Source organism: Pleurodeles waltl, chromosome 4_1, assembly GCF_031143425.1.
Source record: "Pleurodeles waltl isolate 20211129_DDA chromosome 4_1, aPleWal1.hap1.20221129, whole genome shotgun sequence".
Taxonomy (NCBI): Eukaryota; Metazoa; Chordata; class Amphibia; order Caudata; family Salamandridae; genus Pleurodeles; species Pleurodeles waltl.
The window spans coordinates 389,987,469-390,012,582 of record NC_090442.1 but is presented as its reverse complement, the minus strand read 5'-3'; the positions used below and the strand labels follow the sequence as shown (position 1 = coordinate 390,012,582).

The window sequence follows — 25,114 nt, the reverse complement described above, 5'->3', positions numbered from 1 at the left end:
CAATAATTCTTTAACCTACATTTAATTTCCTTGCATTACAATCTTAATTTTCCTTCTTTTCATCAGAATGGTTTTACCATGTAATTTGGCAAAAACAAATTATGGTTTTAATCAACTGAAACAATAAACAAACATTTACATTGGTTCTCTCAGGCAGGTTAATTGTAACATATTTCATCAGGTCCCACATCCAAAGCAAATCATGACACCCACAACATCATTTACAAGTGGCTTAGTATAATTAATGTAAAATTCTGAGATAGATGAAAACTTCTCAAGTAACGCACAAAAGGCTGTGGGTTAGTTAATAAACACAAATTATTATTGGCAAATAGTGCAACTCTGATGTCTCCATGCAGTTGTTACACTGCTAATGGTATGTACAACATTGACTTTTTGTAGTGAAGGCTCCGGAGAGAGGGCAAAAAGTAATGGGGAGGATGGATAGCACTATCTATTACTTTGGGATAGGGTTATCTTTGCTGATGCAAGGCCAATAGCTTTTTTCACAATACATCATTTAAGTTTGGATCTAGGCATGTTTTATTAAGTGCCTGAAATAAATACTCACTTCCACACTACTGGCATCTTTCCCAGTGTTGAGAAAGAAAACAATCATAAGAAAATTAGTGTTTCCAGCTATTTCAATTAAAGTTATTGCTAATCTAGAATTGTGAAACATAGTTCTACCTCTGATAAACCTAAGTGTTTGGGTGTGACGATGTAGGGCCATATAACATCTAATCTGGATACCACGATCTTTGTAAAAATCTTGACATTGATTACATTCCCCAGGACTTGCCTTTTCTCTTCAACACCAGACTGTCTGGTTGCTTGAGCTATGAGTTCTTGCCCCAAAAAAGTATACCTTGTCACATCCTGCCCAGCCTTTTTGCTCCAATAATGGTCTAGTTCCCTAGCCTATGGCAGTTCGGGCCCTAATGGAGCAGGGTCAAGAATGATATGCATATGGCTTAGTCCAAATTGAGAGGGCATGGTAGGCAAAAACATGATGGGTTGAAATGCTATCCGAGCAAATACCAGTGGTTAGACTTATTGCAAGCCTTCCTCTCATCACCTTTTGTGTTTGCTGAACCATAAGCGATCTTTAACTGCCTTTTCAGTGAATTACATGTTTTTATGATAAACCACCCTGCCATTTACCTATTCTGTCTTGTGTATGGCCTTAAGAAGTGCTCAGTAGAGACCGGTTGTAGCAACTGCCTGGTCTTGATCTGTGCTTCATTTGCTAACTGATATAACCAGAGCCAAAGTTATTAAAGTGTGAAACTTTTATTGCCCCCATTTTATCTTCCACTCATGCCCCCCCCCCCCCCATGGGTCTGCTCAAATCCTGACGAAATCACAAGAAAGCTAAACCTTGTAAATATCTGCCAAACTTTGTGTAGATTAAAGTTAGTAGTAAATCAAAAATATTTTTATCTCCTTCCCTTTAATTCACCCCACTGGATCGTCACAAAACCGGAGATACCAGCACTGGGTGTAACTTACTAACCAACTGTCACATTTTATGCAGATTCATCACACAAAGTCAAAGTTATAAGCAACTGAAACTTTATTAAACCTACCCGCCCCAGTTTAAGTGTGAAACTCTGTTGATGGATCAGCACAAAACTCTGGGTACAAAGAGAAAAACTATCTGATCAACCTTCTGCCAATTTTTGTGCAGATTCATCTCATAGTGCCAAACCTATTAACAATTACACACTAGTCTACCATGCCTTTTAACTGCCCCAAATCTGATGGATCTATATGAATTTGAAAGTACTAAGAGTAATCTCAACATACTAAGCAGACACCAGATTTCAACCATACTCTTCAAACAACATCAAGTTATATGCAAATCATAAAATGTGTGTGTGTGTGTGTGTGTATAAACAACGCAGTTAAACTGCCTTAAACATGGAAAACCACTGAAATTCTACAGTTATGGTATGGAGTGCATACAACACACACCATAACTCATGATACCGACCACGTTTAGCTCATGCTCAACTACCATTTACCAATGCCATTGGCAAATGAGTATTATGTACATGGTCGGTGTCTTGAGTTGTTGTGTGTGTTTCATACAAAACCTGGCAAATTTTAATTGTTTTCCATGACCCAGAACCATAATTCAGTTTTGTTTTTTTCTCCCAATTACTTCTTATGTTATGTTATTTTGCAACACCCCTTGTGCACTGCTTTTGTTGTGCAAGGTGGTAGTGAAATTCAGGGCCTTCGCTCACCCCCTGCTTTCAGTCAGTCCTGATGATGACTTTATAACATGTTGACAAGATTGAAATATTGTTGACACCACAACAGACAGACTTTGGCTCCTTAACACTGAATAAAAGAGATGCTGTAAAAGCAGACTAAATACCTAGTTCAAAAACATTTTGTTTTTGTTTTGTTTCTATTTATACACATTTTTAGTCACTTCTGTTATTTTTGCGTCAGCATGGGGGCCACGAAGCACCAGTACATTATTCTATATTAAAATTGATGATTTTTTTAAAAGTTGTTGATCACTGAGAGGATAGCATCATTATTTATGGTCACAGGCTGGCATTGTCTTGTGCGAATAACAATGTATTTTCAGATAAGTCCGTAAAGAACCATTGTTAGTCAACAATTACTTGTACCTGCACCCGTTTTAGGGGTGGGTACAGCCTTCCAGATCTCCCATTAAAATGGACAGACTGCTGGTTGTCCCACATAACATATGTCACCTTTCTTCTAACTATGTTTTTTACCCCTATCTTGCTAAAGATATCGATAAAGACTGTCATACCTGCAAGCATCTAGGTATGCATAAAGAGTGGGTCATAAGAATGACTGACTTAGAGAATGGTGGACTCCACATGAGAGGGCATCAAAATGGTAACCAGTTTTGAATAATGCACAATTCTGTTTACATTCCAGGATCCACTTTTCTCTCTAGGTGGTGGATGGCAGAGGCAGTCAACCAGCCCTTTCAAGTTCACTCCAGTTCCCAGGCAAGACAGATCCCCAGCCCACCTCCACTTCCTACTCAGTTTACTTTCCTTAAGACTCTGGTCTCCGATTTGAGGCAGTATGCATTACATTTGAGGGGGGTTCAACCAGCTCAGACAGCCTACATCAAACCAAAAACTTACCTCTCAAGCTTTCCTGAGCACTGTTGAATGCTTGATGGTAGACGAATGGGGGTGAGTCAGACAATTCTGTTTTTAAGTGTGAGAAGGTTTCTAGGAGGGCCATCTCTTTTGTTTTTCCCCAAGAGCTACTTCAGGAAGGCTGGTGACAGCCAAGCGCAGTCTCTTCACACTTCATTGCACTTACGTTTTGGATACTCCTGCTTGGAGACAGCAACATCACTACCTGCTGCTGCGAGAGCGATCACCGTGCACAAAGGTTGTCCATCCTCCAGAAGTTGACATATCAAAAGGAACCACCTCAAACTGCTTCCTTGACTGTTAACAGTAGATGAACATCCCCTATTTGGAAAGTCAGTATTAAGGAAGGACCCGAAGAATCACACTTTGTTCCAGTGCCAAGTTCCTCTTGACTAAGAAAGGGAGTGCTGCGAAAAGTACTCAAAGAACTGCTGTGATCCAGGACTAGTGTCTGTCTGACCTTGGGAGGTGGGCTCACAGACACACTGGGAGAGGACACAGGGGATGTGTGAATGGTAGTGGGGGTGGTGAGTGCATGTGAGCGGGGTGTGGTGATGGGCGTGCTGGTTATGGAGGCAGTGGCTGAGGATGTGGTGCATGCAGGTGTGAGTGGAGACGAGACCGGGAGAGAGCAGGAGGGCGTGGAGGAGGGAGACACAGTGTAGGCAGTGGCTGTTGATATGTCTGCATGGGTATGATGCGTGTGTGAGTGCCTGTGGGATGTTTGGTGCTTATGTTTGCCAGAACTGTGTTGAGGTGTGTGCATGCTGGTCTGATGGTGTGCTTGGGATAGGCTGAGGTACAGGGGTTTGGGTCTGGGTGGAGGAAGTTGGAGGCTGGACACAGGGACAATGGCTGCCATCAGTGCTGAGGCCAGAGTCTGAAAAGCTTGCTGTTGGGCTGCCTGACCAGAATGAATGCCCTCCAGGTATGCATTGGTCTGTTGCAACTGCCTCTCTACACCCTGGATGGCATTCAGAATGGTAGACTGCCCAACAGTGAGGGATCTGAGTAGGTCAATGGCCTCCTCACTGAGGGCAGCAGGGCTGACAGGGGCAGGGGCTGAGGTGCCTGGGGCGAAGGAGATCCCCACCGTCCTGGGTGAGCGGCCACGGGGGCACACGCTGAGGGGCTACTGGGAGGGTGGTGCTGGTAGGGCGGGTGACGGCTGTACCTGTAGATGCGGGGGGCACAGAGGGGCCCGCCACCGCAAGGGTGCTCACATCAGAGGGGGAGTCTGTGTCGCTGGTCTCAGCTCCTGTCCCCGCCGTGGAGCTCCCCTCGCCCTCCGTCCCACTGGTGGCTTCATACTCCGTTGTCTCGCCCTCCAGGGCCATGTGGGATGCAGCTTCCTCCTGCTCCAGTGCCACTGCTCCTCCGCCTGATGATGCTATTGCACACAAGAACAGGGAGACCAAAAAAAAGGGGGGGGGGATTACAGAAAAAAAGACATGTTGAGTGCATGCAATACCGCTACCGTTGGCGGACACTACAGACACAGAAGACCTCTGCACTACGCCGTGCACTTAGAGTTCCCTAATTATTCACAGGGACATGGGGTACAAGGCCTATGCCCGATTGATGCACACGGGCCTCACTAGGTGTAGTTGCCTCTGAACACTGGTGGGGTGGGGTGCCAAATGTCCTGCCTTACGAAGGGATCTTGCCTACTAAACTCGCCCTGGCCTAGGGGAACCCACAGACCACCTCCCCCGGACACCTCGCAATGCGCGCAGATTCAGCTGAATGAGTGTACACTCACCCCCTTGTGGCTGCTGTGATGCTCTCAAGCGCCCATCCAACTCCGGATACGCCACAGCCAGAATCCAGAACATCAGGGGGGTTATGGTGCGATGGGCACCCCTCCCACGTTGGGAGGCCATCCCCAGCTGGGCCTCCGCTGTCTTCTTGCTCCAGGGGCGAATGCCCTCCCATCTTTTACGGCAGTGGCTGCTTCGTCTGTGGTGGACCCCTAGGGTCCAGACTTCCTTGGCGATGGAACGCCAAATATCCTTCTTCTGGTGGGCGCTGACCTACAGGAATGGTACAGGGGAAAAGGAGGAGATATAACCGTCCGGACCGTCACAGTCATTGGCCCACGTTCCCACCCTTGCCCTGACGCACATGCACTCACCGTCGTTTCATGCACGCCTCATTCTCCCCCCGCCTATCTTCCATCCACACCACTACACACAGGCATTGCCCATACAGCATGCTCACAGTGTACTTACCTGTTTGTCCGGAGGACCGTAGAGTAGCGTGTACTGGGAAGGACTCTATCCACTAGTTTCTCCAACTCCTCTGTGGTGAAGGCAGGGGCCCTTTCCCCAGACACATGAGCCATTGTCTCTTCCAGACTGAGGTCACAGCAGCACTTGCAGTGTAGGTCCCCTCCTGTCGAAGATCAGGTATCAAGTGAGGGAACAGACAGAAAATGGCGGTCACGTCCTCAGCGGTGCGTACCGTCACCGTCGGCGTACATCGTCATTGGCTCCTGGGACCCATAGGGTCCTATGTTAACCAATGCAGGATTACGCTGCGGTCTTCGACCGCCTACCGCGACGGTCTACAACGCCAGCGCAGTTACCTCATATCCCCTTGTCCCACATTACAGGTCAGGCAGCCGCCATTTCAGGGGGCCCCATGGCATTAATTTTAAATGCATCACACATATCTAGGCCTTGCATACACATTACGACAGGGATATAGCGGATTGAAAAATGTGTGCAATAAAGTTGTGTTTTCGTACCTCAGTGTTGGCTGACCCTCTGCTCGCTGTTCTCGTCCATAGGGCACGTCTGCTGGGGCAGGTGAGGAGATGGCGGCATCCTCCAATGTACAGACCGCTGGTGGACCTGTCGACTATGGAAGAGCAACATGTAATTGTCACCTACAGACTGGACCATGCCACAATCCTGGAACTGTGTGCCCAGTTGGATCCGGATCTGATGTCAGCTATCCGCCATCCCACAGGAATCCCCCCTATAGTGCAGGTCCTGTCAGTACTCCATTTCCTGGCAAGTGGGTCTTTTCAAACAACAGTGGCCATTGCATCAGGGATGTCCCAGCCTATGTTCTCCAACGTGTTGTCCAGAGTGTTGTCTGCCCTGCTTAAAACACATGAGCAGCTACATCGTTTTCCCTCAGGTGGAGGATTTGCCTACAGTGAAAGGTGACTCCTATGCCCTGGGACATAAACCCCAACATCATAGGTGCCATTGATGGTACACATGTGGCCTCGGTCCCCCCGCAGGAGTGAACAGGTGTACAGAAACCGGAAGAGTTACCATTCAATGAATGTGCAGATGGTGTGTTTGGCTGACCAGTACATCTCCCATGTGAACATCGAGTTTCCTGGCTCAGTGCATGACGCTTACATTCTGAGGAATAACAGCATCCCTTATGTGATGGGGCAACTCCAGAGGCACTGTGTGTGGCTATTAGGTGAGGACATGGACCCTATACAGTGTGAATAGTTGTCTGGGTCTGGGGTTGTCCCTAAGGGTTAGTGTGTGTCTAACAGTTGTCCCTCGACATTTGCAGGTGACTCTGGCTACCCCAACCTGTCATGTCTACTGACCCAAGTGAGGAATCCCAGGACAAGGGCAGAGAAACGCTACAATTAGGCCCACGGGCGAACTAGGAGGGTTATAAAGAGGACCTTCGGCCTCCTGAAGGCCAGGTTCAGGTGCTTCCATATGACAGGTGGTTCCCTATTCTACTCACCGAAGAAGGTGTGCCAGATCATCGTGGCCTGCTGTATGCTTCACAACTTGGCTTTGCGACGACAGGTGCCTTTTCTGCAGGAAGATGGTCCAGATGGAGGTTTTGTGGCAGCTGTGGAGCCTGTGGACAGTGAAGACGAGGAAGGAGAAGAAGAAGACTTTGACAACAGAAACACAGTGATTCATCAATACTTCCAGTGAGACACAGGTAAGAAGACATCACTGCCTGCTACATCTGATACACTTGTTCTACCTCTCATCTGTCCGTCACTTTCATCCAGAGTATGAACCCTGAGTTGTCACTTTCCCTTTCGATTTCACAGATGTGGGTCCCACTGCGTGACATCTGCTTTGTTCCCTCATGGACTAGAGCTGTGTGACATAGGTATGTTGAGAATACAATGGATATTGCATTTTTGCTCAGTTATTGCAAATACACATTTTCGAAAGCACAGACTGACTCCAGATAGTTTTGTGATTTAAGGGGGTTTATTTAAGTGCTAAATAGTGGAGGGGGTTGTAAAATGGTCAGGGGTGATGGTGGAGGAATGTCCATGGCAGAGTCCAGTCTATTAGTCTCACAGGTGCATTGTACAAAGGGGCATAGGAAGTGGAGCTGGGGCAGTTGATGGATGGACAGGGTGACAAAGTGGGACAGAAGGATGACAATCAGGGTCTCATTTCTTGGCGGGAGTCTTGGCACTGTTCTCTGTCTTTGTCCTGGATCTCAGGGACCGCTTACGGGGTGGTTCTCCATCTGCAGGAGGTGGGGTGCTGGTGTCGTGGTCCTGTGGCGGTGCCTCCTGTCCACTAGCGCCGGCGGAGGTGGTGGGCAGTTCATCGTCCAGGCTAGTGTCCGGGGCCCCTTCTTGTGCCACAGTGTCCCTCCTGGTGTTGACGAGTTCCGTCAGCACCCCTACAATGGTGCCCAGGGTGGAATTGATAGCTTTGAGTTCCCCCCTGAACCCCAAATACTGTTCCTCCTGCAGCCGCTGGGTCTCCTGAAACTTGGCCAGTACCGTTGCCATCGTCTCCTGGGAATGGTGGTAGGCTCCCATGATGTTGGAGAGGGCCTCGTGGAGAGTGGGTTCCCTGGGCCTGTCTTCCCCCTGTCGCACAGCAGCCCTCCCAGTTCCCCTGTGTTCCTGGGCCTCTGTCCCCTGAACCGTGTGCCCACTGCCACTGCCACTGCCCCCAGGTCCCTGCTGTTGTTGGGGTGGTGGGTTAGCCTGGGTTCCCTGTAGTGGTGGACACACTGCTGCTTGACGTGTCCTAGGGACAGAGGTATGGGCCCGCTGGGTGGGTGCTGTGCTGGTGTTTCCAGAGGGGGAGGCTCTGTTGTGGCTTGTGCCAGTGTGAGGGGAACAGACTGTCCCGAGGTCCCAGATGGGCCGGGCTAGTCATCTAGATCCAGTCGGACAGAACTGCTGTCATCACTGTGGGCCTCTTCTGTGGGGGGAGTAGACATGTCTGGAACCTCCTGCCTGGTGATGTTGGGTAGGGGTCCTGCAGGGGTGTAAAGGCATAATTATTGCATCTGTGTGTGCCATGGTGTGCAATGGGTGAGTGACCCTGTACCCCAGTGCTTGCATTCTTGTGTAGGACCTTGTGTGATAGTTGGTTTGGGGATCTGTGTGGGTATCTGTAGTGTACATGCTTTGGTGATGGGTGTCCATGTTTTGTTGTCGCATGCAGGGCTTGGTGTTGGGATGGGTGAGTTGTGATAGTGGGACATATGTGAGGAGTTGGAGTGATGGGGTGAGGGCGAGGGTGGGGGTATGTGATGGCATGCAGGTAGGGTGGGTGATGAAGTAGTGAAAGATTTGCCTTACTAGAGTCCATTCCTCCTGGTACTCCTGCGAGGCCCTCAGGATGCAGTATAGCCAAGACCTGCTCCTCCCATGTTGTTAGTTGTGGGGGAGGAGGTGGGGGTCCGCCGCCAGTCCTCTACACCACGTTGTGGTGTCTTGAGACCACGGAACGTACCTTCCCCCGTAGGTCGTTCCACCTCTTCTTGATGTCATCCCTAGTTCTTGGGTGCTGTCCCACTGCGTTGACCCTGTCCACGATTCTGCGCCATAGCTCCATCTTCCTAGCTGGTGGTGTTCTGCACCTGTGATCCGAATAGCTGTGGCTCTACCCGGATGATTTCCTCCACCATGACCCTGAGCTCCTCCTCAGAAAACCTGGGGTGTCTTTGGCGTGCCATGGGGTGGTGTGGGTGATGTGTGAGGTGGTGTGTGTTGTGATGTGTGAGGGGATGTGTGTGTTGTGTGAGGTGTGTGGATGTTGTGTGAGTGATGGTGTCGATTGCCTGTAGATGCTAGTTTGTTGATGGTGGCGACTCTCTCTGGCCTTCTGTCGCAATTGTGGTCGTAGGGGTTTGTGGGTGATGTGGGAGTGGTGTGTATGTGTATCAGGTGTGTGTATTTCGATTTGTCCAATGTGGTAGTGTTTTGTTAGTGTGTGTGTATTTTGAGCACGGCGGTGTGTACCACCAATGGAATACCGCAGGTGATAGACCGCCACGTGGATTCGTGGGTCGTGATAGTGTGGGCGTATTCCTGTTGGCGTCACGGTGTCGGTTTTGTTATCGCCAGTTTATCACTGACCTTTGGTGTGGCGGACTTGTGTGGGTGTCTGGATTTTGGCGGATTTCGAGCTGTGTGTCGTAATAGCTGTGGTGGTATTCCGCTGCCGCGGCGGTGTGTTGGCAGTCTTCTGCACAGCGGTAAACGCCATTTACCGCCAATGTTGTAATGAGGGCCATAATCTCTTGTTGTGCAGAAAGATAGATATGGTGAATAAAGTCAGTGTAACTTACCCACCCATGAGGCCAACAAGTGCACGTGCTTCTTTCCAGAGGCACCTATCCCTTATTATCTTATCTGTACTGCTTGTAGTTGCTTACGTCAATGCTGAACTTTTGACCACAGTTTTTTGTGGTTTTTACAGTATAAATGCTACTGGTGTTTGAACCAGAACTTTGAACTTCAGTCATGGCCTCTATGTTGAGACTGCCTGTTGTTCCCAGCTGAAAATCGTTTAAACCTATATTGCTGTGTCGAATGGATTTGTCTTATTTTATTAACAGATTTCCCTCTAACAACTGTCTCGGTGTCCAGACGCTTCTCTTAATTTTAAACAAATGCCCCGGTTTTTGGGACAAAGGTCAAATTATTACATAAATGTCCCGGTTTTTGGGACAAAGGTCAGATTATCTAGGAAAGCAAAGGTTCAAGGTATGCTCTCCTTTAACAGACGCCTACAGAGTATGCAATAATTAAAGTAATTTATCTGTTACTGTCAGGCATCACAGTCCCCTGTCTGCTCCCAGCAGAGAGACTGAGTAGGGGGCAGAGAGAGAGGTGGGTGGGGGAGGATTGGGGGTGCAGGGTGGGAGGTCAAGCCATAGCTAATGTTATATGTATAGTCTTGTAAATGTGTGTGTGTGTATATATATATATATATACATACATACACACACACACACACACAGGCACGCTTTCACAAAGCTACGCAAAAAGGTGACATGCCAGATATAAAAGTGAGTTAAAAGTCGTTAGTTCTTCTTTTATGTCTGGCCTGTCCCGGTTTTTGCTCCTCAAAATCTGGTCACCCTAACTCAACCTCATTTGATATCTCCATTGACTTCAATGAATTCGCCCTACAAAACTGCTCGATCACACCCTTCAACAGAGACAGAAAAGGTTGAGCAGTATGATTAAACCTATATTTCTGTGTCAAATTGATTTGTCTTATTTTATTAACAGATTTCCCTCTAACATGTTGGCGAGCCAGCCAGGAGCTCTACTTTGATCTCACCAACTGCTGGACTGGGGGCCCTGCCTGTCTCCACAAGGTGATTTGCGCACTTTTTAAAGAGGTAAGGGAGATGCCAACATTTATGTAAAAATCTCTGATTTTGTGGGGACAGATGGGACTCAGTTGAAGGTAGAGAGGTGGACAAAGTATGAGGTCTGTTCCTTTTACTTTATAAAGACATTTACAATTTTGACACTGTAATGTATATAATTTTGGTGCTTGCATGCAAGATTATGTATTAAATTATTTCATTTAAAGGGATCCCGGTGGTAAGTCCAGAAGATACAGGGAGCTTGACTAAGTAAGTCAAAAGTGGTTAAGAGTAGTGTTGGACTTGAGGCTGAGCAATCAGTGTATGTTCTAAAGAACACTCAAGTCAACCTAACCCAGACCCTAGGTCTGGAAGTCACAATTTGTAGTTGCAAATAGTGAAAAGTTGTCCCCTCTATGAATCCGGAGGGAAGTGACCAGTAGTATTTTGTTTGCCCTAGTATAAAATGAAGAATTACTGTGTATGTATATGCATGTATAGATAGAAATGTGGCCACATAATAATGTCAATATATAAGTTTATGTTATTTAGTGTATAATTTAGGAATAAGTATCAAACCTCCTATTCTTATGAAGGTTAAGTTATAACAGTATACTCAAAAGTAAAGTAATGTCCAAAAAAAGTCAACTAATTAATTCCACATCCCTGAATTAATTATTCATTTTTATAACGGTCAGGCTGTCGCCCTCTGCAACAGAACTGACCTTAGTAGATCAGCAATATCAATACCATTGTATCATTTTTTAAGTCAGAAGTTTATGAATGCCTAGGTATTTATAGTATATCACCTCTAGACCTTAAAACAACCTACACTGACATAAGAGAAATGCCTGTTAGACAATTATAAATAATTATTCAAAGAACTAATATAAGGACATTGTCCTCCAAGTTAAATGTAGTGTAGTAGCCTCATGAACCCCATAACAAATATTGACACTACTAACTATTATCCCCATGATGAAACTATAGAGCCTCAAGATTGGAGGCAAGATGAATTATCAAATAGTATAGACAGGGACATACATACATATATTGAAGGTATACAAATAGAAGGAGAATTATCAGCTACTATACATACAAATATATTTAACTACCTTTCAGATAGATGTGAACAGGATCTTCACATAGTTAGAATAAAATAGTTTATTTTGAAATCTACAAAACCTGTTGCAGTTGTCTTTCCAAGAGTAAGGCACCCTCTACAAGGCCTCTAAAATATAAATTTAAAGAAATTGTTTTAATTTTTTCATTTGTGACACTGGTGCCACCTTGTGGCCGGAAAGTGAATATATTGCAGTTACTGCAATTTTTCAGTGGAACCATGGGCAACAGTCACGTGAATTCCCTGCAATAATAACAGACTCATATTTAGTATTAGACCTCCTACTGTATGCATTTATTAGGGACCTCCCAGTGTGGAATTTAGGATATGAGTAATATATAAACATGTATATATATCACAATAACATTATTGTTTGTTGTGTCAGGCAAACAAACCACATAAGCCACACATAAATGCACCTACCCAATATATATATAAATAAATGAACAAAGTCTTTCAGAGATTGTGGATATATATATATATATATATATATATATATATATATATATCTCTGATGTTCACCTTCACATCCTAATAATAGTTAATAGTTTGTGTGAAGTCTGGAAATACCCTAGGAAGTAAATAGAAGTCCATTTAGAGTGTAAAACATATAGTAAAAAAGATTAAGTTCACTAAACAGACATGGGGTCTCCTTTAGAACACATGGTTAAAGTGTTCTCAGGAGACAGGGACGGGATAGGAAAATACTATAAGGAATGGCACAAAGCAACATTAAAACTTGCATGTGCATGGCCCAAAGAGGGCACATTTGATAATACAATAATAGAACACATGGCCACCTTCCTACAGAGTAAATACAAGGGGAATAAACTAGAGAAAATGAAGATCACACTAGACCAAAGGAGGGTCTTTTGTGAAACAAATATGAATGAGTCAAATACAAAGCCTCAAACCCTCCCTTCGGCTCCTCCATCCCCCTATCAAGATGTGCAATTAAGGTTAGGCAGTGCAAAGGTACAGGGCATGTATACATTGCAACCTGGTGCCCCACACTCACTACCCACCTCTTCACATCCCCCTGCTGTGGGATATACAGACCCGGAGTATAGTCCACCATTAGAATCTTTTTCTAAACATAGAGAATATGTTCACCCATCTCCATGTCCTCAAATGGCCAGTACACCACGGGACATGTCAGGTGGGGACAGTACTAAATACATAGGGACAGTAGATGCCACATTTACACTTCATTTGGAGGACGAGATGTCCCCCACTAGGAAGGATGAAGGTATAACTAATGAGGGATCAAGAGGGGTACAGAGAATGGAGGGGGCTAGAAAAAAGGAAGGTGCTTTGAAAAAACGAGTACCAATATTAAAAATGAGACAAGAAGGTTAGCTTTCACACCAGAAAGTCCTCCCACAGAGTGCTGGAGGTTCATGCACTCAGGAGCAGAAAAGCAGAAGAGAATAGTGTAGGCAAGTGGGTCACAGAGCAGGAAGATGGACGGGTAGACCAAAGAGCGACTTGGGAAAAGGAGGAAGGGCCCCTGAGGCAGTCAAGGGCCCTCACTAGGCCACAAATGATTGACCAAGAAGGACTAGATGACACAGTCTCCACACATAGCAGCTTAGGTGAAGAAGATATGGATTTAGAAAAATCCTACAAAGGATAAGAGGGGGGATTATATGACATGACTGAACATGTTAAAAAGAATGTCCCTTCTTGAGGACCATAACAAGGAACAGTCACAATATGCCTGTGAGGGAGAAGAAAACAATAAGACAGGACAGACTTTACAAAAGAAGCCAAGAGAATTACAGAGATTAGTATTTGATGGGGCGCATGCACGCCCATTTTAGAGAAAGCGAACATTTGATATGGCAGGAAAAATGACATGGCACATGCATTCCCTATATGTCCTGGCAATAATTTGACGGCCAATTAAATAGTAGCTCAGTATGAAAATAGTTGGTATAATATTGTCCCTTTTACTGACAACCTAGCAAGTTGGACAGAAGGATTGGCATCACAGATGGCACCATGGCCGGATGGTTCCTTTGAATCCCGAGACAAGGCTAATGCAGAAATGTGCATTTTTCAGTGTGCAGGGGATCCTTACTGGGATTATCCCTATATGCAGAAAAGTTTAAGGCTGTGACACATATATGCTTGTAAGTATGACTCTCGTCACCCTACTGGCAATAGGACTACAGTCCTGTCACAACTGCCCTTGATATTCAAGGGCCATGGGGCGCCTCAATATATACCATGGCCCCAGATGGACAAAGAAAATCTTTAAAAACAGTTGCTACAACTTGCTGAGGGTGCTGGGAAATGGATAGCAGCTCTAGAGAAACATACTGCAGGGATTACTCTTGCAATAGGGGACATTAAGAGTTTACTAAGTTCCCTTATAGGAGATGAGACAGACACACTGTTCACAAAGGCAGGAGTAAAGGATGTAACATTGACTAACCCAAAATGTGATGGGGCACATTTTAATAGAGTAAGGGGAATTGTTTGGAAACAACTGAGGAAAATGTATCCAGACAGGCCAGACATTGGGTCTCTTATGCACAAACAATGCAACCAAATGAGGACCCAACCCAATTCCTTAGCAGAATGAAAGAAAAATGGACACAGAAGTGAGGGAGAGTTGGGATGTAACTGGACAGAATGCAGTACTATTTTTCAATATAGTGAAAAAGGGTCTGCCAGTTGAAGTGCAGGATAAATGAGATAATATAGTGGCCTTGGAGGCCAAACCATGGACCGAGATACAAGCACACATAATACATTTTTGTAAGAAGAGACAAGAAAAGGAAAAGAGCGAGAAAGATAAAATAGAGAAGAAAGCAGCTACATTGGTCCAGCAGAAACTAGCCAAGAAAACAGAGGAACGAATTGCCACTGCCACCACCCAGTTAGCTGCAGTGTCCCTGGGAATGCCTCCTTCAGGCACCCCAATGCAACCCTACCAGTATGCCCAGAGAAGCAATAACAGGAATAATGGAAGAGGAGGGCGAGGAAGGTTTGGGGGAAATAGAGTAAACACATTCCAGAGTGGACAGACATGCCACTATTGCAAAATGACAGGACATTTCATTAGAGACTGTAGGTTTAAAAAGGAAGATGAACTTAGCAACCAGACAAGGGCAAATTATGGCCAACAAATGGTACCACCTGGTGGCATTGTAGCACAACCTGCCACGAGTCCCCAAGTGATATATCTCCCACAGCCCCAAATACAACTGCAGCCTCAACCACAGATACAGCCTCAGCAGTTACAGCAATCAGTGCCCCAAATACAGTATGGGTCACAGCAGACAGTGCATCCCACCTTGTAGCACCAGAACTTACAAGGAGGGATAACTGTCAGGGGAGGGAACCCATTCCAGCAAAACTACATGGGAGGATATGCCCAATGAAGGTGCCCAAGGAGAAGTCTCGTGTGTCCAGTCTTATAGGTAACCCACAGGCCAGATGAGGAACCCACTGTGATGGTAGCCATAAATGACAAGGAGTACACCTTTCTCATCGACACTGGGGCCACTAGGTCCTGTATCCTTGAGAAGGGACTGCCATTGTCAAATTTATCAATGGACACACAGGGGTTCTCTGGGTCTCTAATGAGGGTTCCATTCACTAAACCTGTAGACATGGAAATAGGGGGGAGGTATGTTGATGGATGTTTCTTATTCTCCCCAAATGCACCAGCTAATCTGCTAGGACGTGATCTCATGGCAAAATTAAACATGGCTATTCACTTTGAAGAGGATGGGACTATGATATGTTCAACACCTGGAGTATCTAGTACACGCATCATGACAATGGTTACATCCCCCCTCTCAGATGGTAACCAAGTTAGAGCCAGACCTGTAGACATTTTAGCCTTTACTAGAGCAGTGTACACCATCATAGCAGAAACACCGGAACTGACAGGGAAACTAGTTGAATTACCCCAAAACTTTCTCTTTAGTCGACAGGGCCCCTATTTTGAAACATTAGACAAAAACCTCATTCTGGAAATAGAGGCTCTAGAAGTGTCCCCCACCTATGTGACACTGACAGCAAGTGACCACACTGGCACGATGTGGGCATGTGTCATCTTTTATGATCCCAACATGCAGGTGGGCGACATATCAGATGACCAGTTGTTTGCTGATGACTTTAGGAGGACAGAGATTGTTTTTTAAAACAGTGTACCTTTACGCACCACACTGGAGACAAGGCCTGTGATACCAATAAATGTCTCCAGTTCTATCAAAGATAATGACCTTGCACAGGTACCCTCTAACTTATGGACAAAAGGACCTTATGATGTAGGCCTCGTTCGCACAGCAGTACCATTCAGAATAACTTTGAAGGAAGGAGCAATACTGCCAAGAGTGAGACAATACCCTCTATCTGAAGAAGCAGAGGAGGGCATTGCACCTGTTATACAGGCATTGGTGGAGCAGGGAGTCATATACCCAGGTGTATCCCCCTGCAACACTCCAATTTACCCTATAAAGAAGGCCAAGGGAAATTTGTGGTGCATGATTCAAGACCTGCGCCCCCTTAATAACATAGTGATACCAGAATTCCCTGTAGTACCTGACCCTTCCATCATCCTAACCAACATACCCCATGATGCTAGATACTTTACAGTTATAGACTTGAAGAATGCATTTTTCATCATTCCCCTGCACCAAGACAGTCATTATTTGACTGCATTTTCCTATCGCAATTCACAGTACCTGTATTCCAGATTACCTCAAGGGTACTGTGAGTCCCTTAGCGTCTTTAACAGGACGGTCAAGAATGACCTCACCAATTTTCAATGTGACAGCACAGTGTTGCAGTATGTTGATGACCTACTGATCTGTAGTCCAACAGAAGAGCAGTGTAGAAAGGACACTGTGTCCCTGTTGCGCACCCATGCTCAAAGAGGTTACAAGGTGGACAGGGACAAATTACAGTACTGCCAGGAAGAAGTTCAATACTTGGAGCAACTACTGTCAGCATCAGGCCGCCAAGTTATGCCCGGGAGAGCAGAATCCATTCAGCAGATGACAGAACCGGAGACTGTGAAAGGAATGCAGAAGTTCCTAGGCTTATGTAATTATGTCAGACAATGGGTTTTTGACTACAGTACATTAATATCCCCACTGCTTGCATCTATCAAACAGCAGAAAACACAGAAAGACAGGATAGCATGGACTACGGAGATGAAACAAACCTTCAGTAAGATAAAAACAGAGATGACAAATGCACCAGTGTTAGGAACACCAGACTATAACAAAAAGTTTTTTCTTTTTTGCCACTGTAATGGCCAGGTGATGACGGCTGTCCTCACCCAAAAGTATCCTTTAGGCCACAAACCAATTGCATATTTTAGTGGCCTACTTGATTCTGTCATGAAAAGTCATTACCCTTGCGAACAAGCACTAGCCACAGCAGCCTTTGCAGTAGAGAAAAGTGCTCCCATTGTCATGGGTGCACATTTGACACTGTATGCTGAACATGCTATGTTTGCAATAATTCAGAAAGCTAAAACAACACTAACAACACAGAGAGTATCAGGCTACGAGATAATATCATTACCATCCTTGATGGTGGTTAAATGCCACAGTCAATCCTGCTAACTTCTTTGCACACCCCATTTCAGACACTGACGATGATGCCCATGATTGTGCCACATATACTCCAGATGAGTGTAGCCACGCAACAGAAGACCACATTCCAGGTAGTGTTGAATATTTTGTGGCTGGATTCTCCACAATAGATCAGGACACAGGGGTAAAACATACAGGTGCTGCAGTGGTCAGAGCGATGCAGCACAACTCTTCAGACACACTGCAGATAACTTTGCCATCTCAATATTCAGCCCAGGCTGCTGAATCAGTAGCTTTAGAGGCAGCCCTCAAACAAGGGAAAGGAGAAAGAATAATAGTATACTCTGATTCAGCCTATGTCACTACAACAGTGCATTCCAGCATTATGCGGTGGAATAGACGTGGATTTCTCAAGTCTGATGGAAGCCCTGTCATGCACCGCCCCCTTTTAGAGGACTTGATACAAGCTTTAACACTGCCACATGCAGTTGCAGTAGTGAAATGTGCAGCCCACACTAATGCTCAGGAGTTTGTGTCCCGTGGAAATGCCCTGGCTGCTTGGGCAGCCAAAGATGCAGCAACACGCCCTCTTAGTGATACATATACCACAGTTTTGTTAGCTAGTGAAACATGGACACCTTCAGACCCTTTGAATGCATCCAGACATTACACAGAGACAGCTCACCTGCATATAAGAGAGATACAAGAAAATGCACCAGAGCATGAGAAACTTGTGGGAAGCCAGAGGATGCACACAAACAGGAACAGATTTAATATACAGACAAATATCAACAGGGAAGCCTTTCATGCCCAAAGCATTGCTACATATAGCTCTAAACCAGCTACATCTTCCTTCACATACTGCTAGAGACAATATGTCCCTCCAAATACGTCAGGATTGGTTTGTCCCTAACTTACATGAGATGATTACAATGTACATACACACCTGCACAGTGTGCCAGCAGTATTCACCAAATCCCACCTTTAAGGTAATAGCTTCTACAATACCTCGCCCACAAGGTCCCTTTAAGGAACTGCACATTGACTACATTGATATGATTGACAGATGCAATCATCGCTATCTTATAGTTGTAGTCCGCCCATTCTCAAGGTGGATTGAAGCAGGACCTTGTGTTCACTGTGATGCCAAGTCTGCTGCTAATTTTTTGATACGTGAGTTAATACCGCGGTGGGGTGTCCCAGAGGGGATCATATCCGACAATGGTACACATTTCGTCAATAATATATTTTCTCACCTCACCACCTTGTTAGGAATAACACAGAAATTGTCCTCAGCTTATCATCTGCAAAGCAATGGAATTGTGGAGCGCCTTAATGGCCTCCTCAAGAACAGAATAAGTAAACTATGTGTGACATTGAAAAAGTGATGGCTCTACTGTCTCCCACTAGCCCTCTTTGCTTTGAGAAATACCCCTGGATCAGATCATCATTTAACTCCCCATCATATAGTGACAGGTAGAACAATGAGCACATTTGCGCCATCAACTAGACATAAGTTGGAGACTGAGAGTGCACCTGAAGTTGTACAAACTGAAATGAATGAATACATGTCTGAGCTAACCAAAGTTGCAAAGTTCTTCTCCAAACAGGTTACACGTGCAGCCAAGAAGCGTGCCAACGCATCTCCTGTAAAGGATCAACAAACACCATTACCTTTGGGAACTTTAGTATATATTCGCAATTTTGTCAGAAAGTGGAAGGGCTGCAAATTCAATGGACCCTTCCCTGTGACAGACAGCACGACTACAGCAGTGAAAGTCCAAGGCCACAAACCATGGTACCACCTCCAGGACATCCGCCAGGCCCCAACCATGCCATCCATCCCTTTGGACACCAAGCAGGAAAAAGAGGGGGGAGAACAGGAGAAGCAACCGGAGTAAAGTCTCCCTCTAAAGCTTCAATCTTAGACAATTCTTTTTTTAAGTTATGTATTTTATGTTTGTTTTTCCTCCTCGTTGCACTGATATTGCTGCTTTTAGCCCTTGGATATATTTTTTTTTTGATCCTATATCAATTATTACACGCATGCATAGAACTGTTGACAATGATACTGACCATCACCCTCTCCATACTGCTATGTTTGACAATGTGTGGTACCAGCACATGCACAGTATAGGCACATCCACGTCCAACACCAGTTGTTATGTATGCTCTCTCATCCCCCATGCTGCTGGAGTAGATAAATTGCATCTCCCTAAAGAGGTATCCCCAAACATTACACATTGTCTCCTGCACCTATTTTTATGCAGAATGAGAGCACAGCTACAGCCAACTCACGTTAGTCCTGTTACTGCACGAGTTGACATAACTAGATTTGACACCACCCCAGAAGTCCTTAAAGTCCTGACAGAAAAACAAGAGATAATTGAAGAGATATCAAGAATGAAGGAAGCAGGACAAACAAGGTTTCACCCAGATTGGGAAAAATGGGTATTACGCCGAGGTATTTTTGGAAGGTCTTACCCATCATCTGAATGTAGTAACTATTTAGCTAAACCCCTGCCCCCTGATTGCGCAGGCAGGCCAGTTCTTAATATCACAGGATCAGTATTTGCCCATGATAAATGGCATACTGAGGCCAAGTTCTCATGTAGAGCAATATCATTATGGAATGGTACCGAGACACAAGGTCCACTAAGCTTTAATAAGATAACAGGCCAATGTCAGGAAATATGGGATGCGAACATACAGAGATATACATGGACAGGGACTACCATACACCCTAGAATAGCAATGAAATTAACACAGTTTCTCTTTGTTTCAGAGGGAAAGGGACAGTGAAGGTGGGGAGTAACCTCAACTGCAACATCACCACCTACAATGCTGATATGCAGGGCGGCACCTCCAGCCTGATGGATCACTACTGCATGTGTGGGGCCCGGCTCCACATGCAACTACCCCCAAACTGGAATGGCCTCTGCTCCCTAGTGACTTTGCACACCCCCTCCCTGGTGATACCAGGTGTGGACATCTCTCAGTTACATGACCATCCCATGAGCAGTACAACAACCTTGCTTCATCATTACCGGACAAAACGAGCTGCTGAGTTTCTTGGTATTGAAGTGTGGAAAGACGTCCCACAGGAACATATGATGCCCAAATCTTTTTTGGTAGAATCCTACCATTTATTCAGGTGAAAGAAACTGCACGCTGGCTGCAGATCATGTGGTTTGAATTGATGAACACCTTAAATGCAAACGAAGATGGGTTCAATGCTATCAAGGAAGAACTCCGAGCCCTTAGGCTGATGGTAATGCAACACAGATATGTGCTTGATTTAATGACGGCCATGGAAGGAGGGGTGTGTAAGAAGATTGGATCGGCCTGTTGTACTTATATGCCGGCCAATGATGCCGACAATGGGACATTAACTCAGGCCATTCAGACATTGCATGATCTACAAAAGAAAATGATCGATGAGGGGGGTGCCCCTGATGGATGGTTCGAGGGCTGGTTCGAATGGGTGCCGTCCTGAACATCGGGGTTGTTCAAGGCCTTGTTGCCTTTGATTGTGTTGATGCTTTTGATGTGTCTTATTTTTCAGAAAATAATAGCATGTTGCAAAAGGATGACAGCTAAATTGGGAGGGACAGAGTAGTGGGTATGTGGTGATTCCCCTAGTTTCATTAGTAGATGGGAAGGTAGGAAAAGTAGTTGATAATCAACTAGAGGGGAGAATGATGTAGGAAGAATAGGAATACATCACATACAAACAAACATAAGTTCCCAAATCCCAATACAAACATTTTAGGCTAGAGATAAATGTAAACCAATCTAAGTAGTGAAAGGCTTAATACATGACATGTTAAAAAAAGACAGACTGTGGGTTCAATAGAAAAGGCAGGTCATATTTAGGACAAACAAAGACTTATTACTTAGGAAACTTATACACATGCTGCATTGTTAAGTTAGCTGTGCTGAAACACACAAGAGACCCAAGCCACATTAGAATGAGAGTTTTTCTTCAAAGCTGCACCAACTGTTGCTTTCAAAATGTTCACTTAGCACGAACAGGGTGAAACAAAAGGGTGTATCTTGCCTTAGTGGAAGGATCCTAAAAACCACAAGTCATTCATATCGTGGTAAGGGGAACTGTGTAGAGGTCAGATAAGTATTTGCACAAGGCAGGGCTACCATGAGCAGCACGCAACATATAATCTTTTGTTGTGCAGAAAGGTAGATATGGTGAATGACGTCAGTGTAACTTACCCACCCATAAGGCCAACAAGTGCACATGCTTCTTTCCAGAGGCACCTCTCCCTTATTATCTTATCTGTACTGCTTGTAGTTGCTTACGTCAATGCTGAACTTTTGACCACAGTTTTTTACAGTATAAATGCTACTGGTGTTTGAACCAGAACTTTGAACTTCAGTCATGGCCTCTATGTTGAGACTGCCTGTTGTTCCCAGCTGAAAATCGTTTAAACCTATATTGCTGTGTCAAATTGATTTGTCTTATTTTATTAACAGATTTCCCTCTAACAACTGTCCCGGTGTCCAGACGCTTCTCTTAATTTTAAACAAATGCCTCGGTTTTTGGGACAAAGGTCAAATTATTACATAAATATCCCGGTTTTTGGGACAAGGGTCAGATTATCTAGGAAAGCAAAAGTTCAAGGTATGCTCTCCTTTAACAGACGCCTACAGAGTATGCAATAATTAAAGTAATTTATCTGTTACTGTCAGGCAACACAGTCCCCTGTCTGCTCCCAGCAGAGAGACTGAGTGGGGGGCAGAGAGAGAGGTGGGTGGGGGCGGATTGGGGGTGCAGGGTGGGAGGTCAAGCCATAGCTAATGTTATATGTATAGTCTTGTATATGTGTATATATATATATATACACACACACACAGGCACACTTTCACAAAGCTACACAAAAAGGTGACATGCCAGATATAAAAGTGAGTTAAAAGTCGTTAGTCCTTCTTTTATGTCTGGCCTGTCACAGTTTTTGCTCCTCAAAATCTGGTCACCCTAACTCAACCTCATTTGATATCTCCATTGACTTCAATGAATTCGCCCTACAAAACTGCTCGATCACACCCTTCAACAGAGACGGAAAAGGTTGAGCAGTATGGGTGAGCGGCAGGTGGATATCATATGGAGTTAGGACTCCTGCCGCCTACAATTTTGGTGGGAGGAATCTGTGCGTATGCTCACTGCCAGAGGGCCACCTTCTCGGGGTCGAGATAGCTGACTGCAGCGCTATGTCTCACCAGACACGGGCGACGGTGCCTCGTCAGTGTTAGTAAACGCTATACAAATGCAATTACACAGTTCAGTGAAGTGCCTCGTCAAGTAGAACACAGGACGTTGATTCTCCTGGTGACTATGCGACTCACGGGTCCTTGAGAGGAAGCCATAATAGCGTTAAGTGAATACACTTACCAACCTCAAGTGTCACCCCGCCACCTGTCGAAACCACTACTCTCACCTACCCCCGTCGCAGAAGAGCGAAGGTACCGTGAAATGTACAGTGAAGGGCGTCAAAATACACATTGAGTACAACTTCCCGAAAGCGTGCCCGCCATATTGCAAGGGAAGAACTTCATTTGTTCGGCGCTCACTCCTATTACAATATGTTGAAAGCCGGCATTAAAGTAGCTTCCCGTGATCTTTTTAGTAAGTTCTTCAGTAAAGTTTAGAACTTGTTGATATTCTATTCTTATACAATAAAAAATAAAATAATTACGGGTAGTATAGCTTAATGGCGAGTGATGCCTTCAAACGGGACTTTTGAAGACTGCTCGTTTCAAGATGGCGAGAATCAGTGAGTAGCACATAAAAAAAACCTTTACGCCATCTAAACATGTATTTTTTGTAAAATGTAGTTCTGATACGACTTCTAGGGTCTCCTCGGTTGGCTGTACTGATGTTGATAATTATTACATTATAATCTAACTCCGTGAAAACACCGCAAGGTAACAGCTGTAAACCATAATTGTGAAATCCACTTAGAGCCTAATGCCTAAACCAGTCGGCCATGTTTGAAAGAGAACATTATCAGTTCTTAGGTTCATTTTTCAAGAGGACGAATGCTGACTGTTCCGTACTTTTACTTACATGGCGCGAAGCAAATGCACACGTTTGACTTTTGCCCTTTGTTTTGATAAAACGTGCCGGAAAAGGTAGGTGTCAGCGCCGAATATGTGCCATGTTGGGGTCAGGCAATTATACTTTCCCTGAGAGTACTGGCGAATGGGAGGCGCGAAGTGGTTGTTATGGCAACAGGAACGCGCCGCTTTCGCAGTTAGGTAGCAGAAGGCAGCAGTGCGGTGTCTGGCTACAGCGCTGCCAGGCAGGATGGTGAGTAACATCGGTGACAATCTATCTCTCAGAGATCGAAAGTTAAGTAGAGGCAACTCACACCCGAGAATCCAAGACTAGTACGTGCAGGTCACACAGCCATAATGTAGTTTAATGCTGTGAAGATAAAAATCAATAAGTTAGTTTTAAAGACAGCATATGCTGTGGAACTTGATAGCAAAGGCACTGCTAACTCATGGGTGGATGAAGGGGATTGTCAGGGATACACTGGCTAAGAAAATAACCAAAATTATGTTGTGATGGGTCTGAAGTAGTTCAAACATATATGGTTCAACGACGATCCACCATCTTATTGTCTTTTTTTCACTGTTGGATGCGGTTGGGTAGTGCAGGTGGCATCTGCTGGTAAAATGGGGGAATGTAATGCTTCCACTGACTACATCCAACAAGGTTCATGCAGTTTGGACCATTAAACCACTGTTTTCCTTTTCATGAGCCTGACTTAGAATATTGTTAGTAGAACTTGATCTTCATTAACATCTCTAAGACCAAACACTCTGCTATCGCACCTGACCTATTGCTCCTCTCACTCTGTTTGCTTCCCAAATCACCTGAGTTTATTCAAAATGGCTGTATGTATATCTTCTTTTCTTTCTTGACCCTTGTGGTGCCCACCTTATTTGACTAACCTGTTTATATACTATACATTTGTTGATTTTTGTCTGTGTTTGTGTTTCAAATGTTTTAACTCTGTAGCCCCTGTTTATCTATGTTCCCTTATTCTTCAATACTGATTGTTGTTCCTAGCATTCTGATTTTTTTGTATCCTCATACTGCCCCCCTTGTGTCACTCTCTGTAAAATCTGCTTAAATATATGTTTTCTGGAAGGCCCCTATATAGGACGCTGAAGCACTTGCTTACATGGCTAGCACTCTAAACCATGAAGGCTGTGTAGTTTGGAAGTGTGTTGTCTTAGTTTTGATCACCTATTGCAGTGGTTCACAACCTGTGGTCCGGGGACTCCTGGGGGTCCGCAAAGCCTTCTCAGGGGGTCCGCGAGAGCCTAGAAACGTAAAAAATATTAACAAATATTGACAAATTAGGTCCCCAGCTTCCAGTAATGACTCAGGCGGGGGTCACCAGATTCCCATGATGATTCAGTGGGGGTCCCTGGGTTCCATTAATGTTTAAGTGGGGGTCCACAGAAATCAAAAGGTTGGGAACCACTGACCTATTGTGTTCCCTTGATGGGTGTGATCACCACCGAAGTTCGGTTATCATGTTATGGGCTGCAGCACTTACCAGTGGATTGTGGAAGAAGTACTCTGCTTAGCTGGTTACTGCTCTGGGATGTCCTTTGTGAGATATTTTGTTCAACATTTATGGTCCTGAACAGGCAAA

General features: G+C 45.0%; 2 protein-coding genes across 6 annotated transcripts in view; one reads left to right on the top strand and one right to left on the bottom strand.

The window, feature by feature from the left end:
- ETFRF1 (electron transfer flavoprotein regulatory factor 1) overlaps positions 1-23,649 on the bottom strand; it is a 38,609-nt gene extending 14,960 nt beyond the window's left edge. Inside the window, exon 1 of one of the 4 annotated variants that reach the window (XM_069228588.1) lies at positions 23,509-23,649. The gene's annotated coding sequence lies outside the window, so the exon portion shown is untranslated. Of the gene's footprint in view, positions 1-22,833; positions 22,997-23,508 lie in introns of those variants that run through there. The other 3 variants (XM_069228589.1, XM_069228587.1, XM_069228586.1) reach the window with 3 other exon arrangements.
- Position 23,650: 1 nt separating this feature from the next.
- DNAI7 (dynein axonemal intermediate chain 7) overlaps positions 23,651-25,114 on the top strand; it is a 342,681-nt gene continuing 341,217 nt past the window's right edge. For both annotated transcript variants that reach the window (XM_069228584.1, XM_069228583.1), the window contains exon 1: positions 23,651-23,751. In XM_069228584.1, coding sequence (XP_069084685.1) covers positions 23,749-23,751 — 3 coding nt within the window. In that variant the 5' untranslated portion in view covers positions 23,651-23,748. The remainder of the gene's footprint in view (positions 23,752-25,114) is intronic.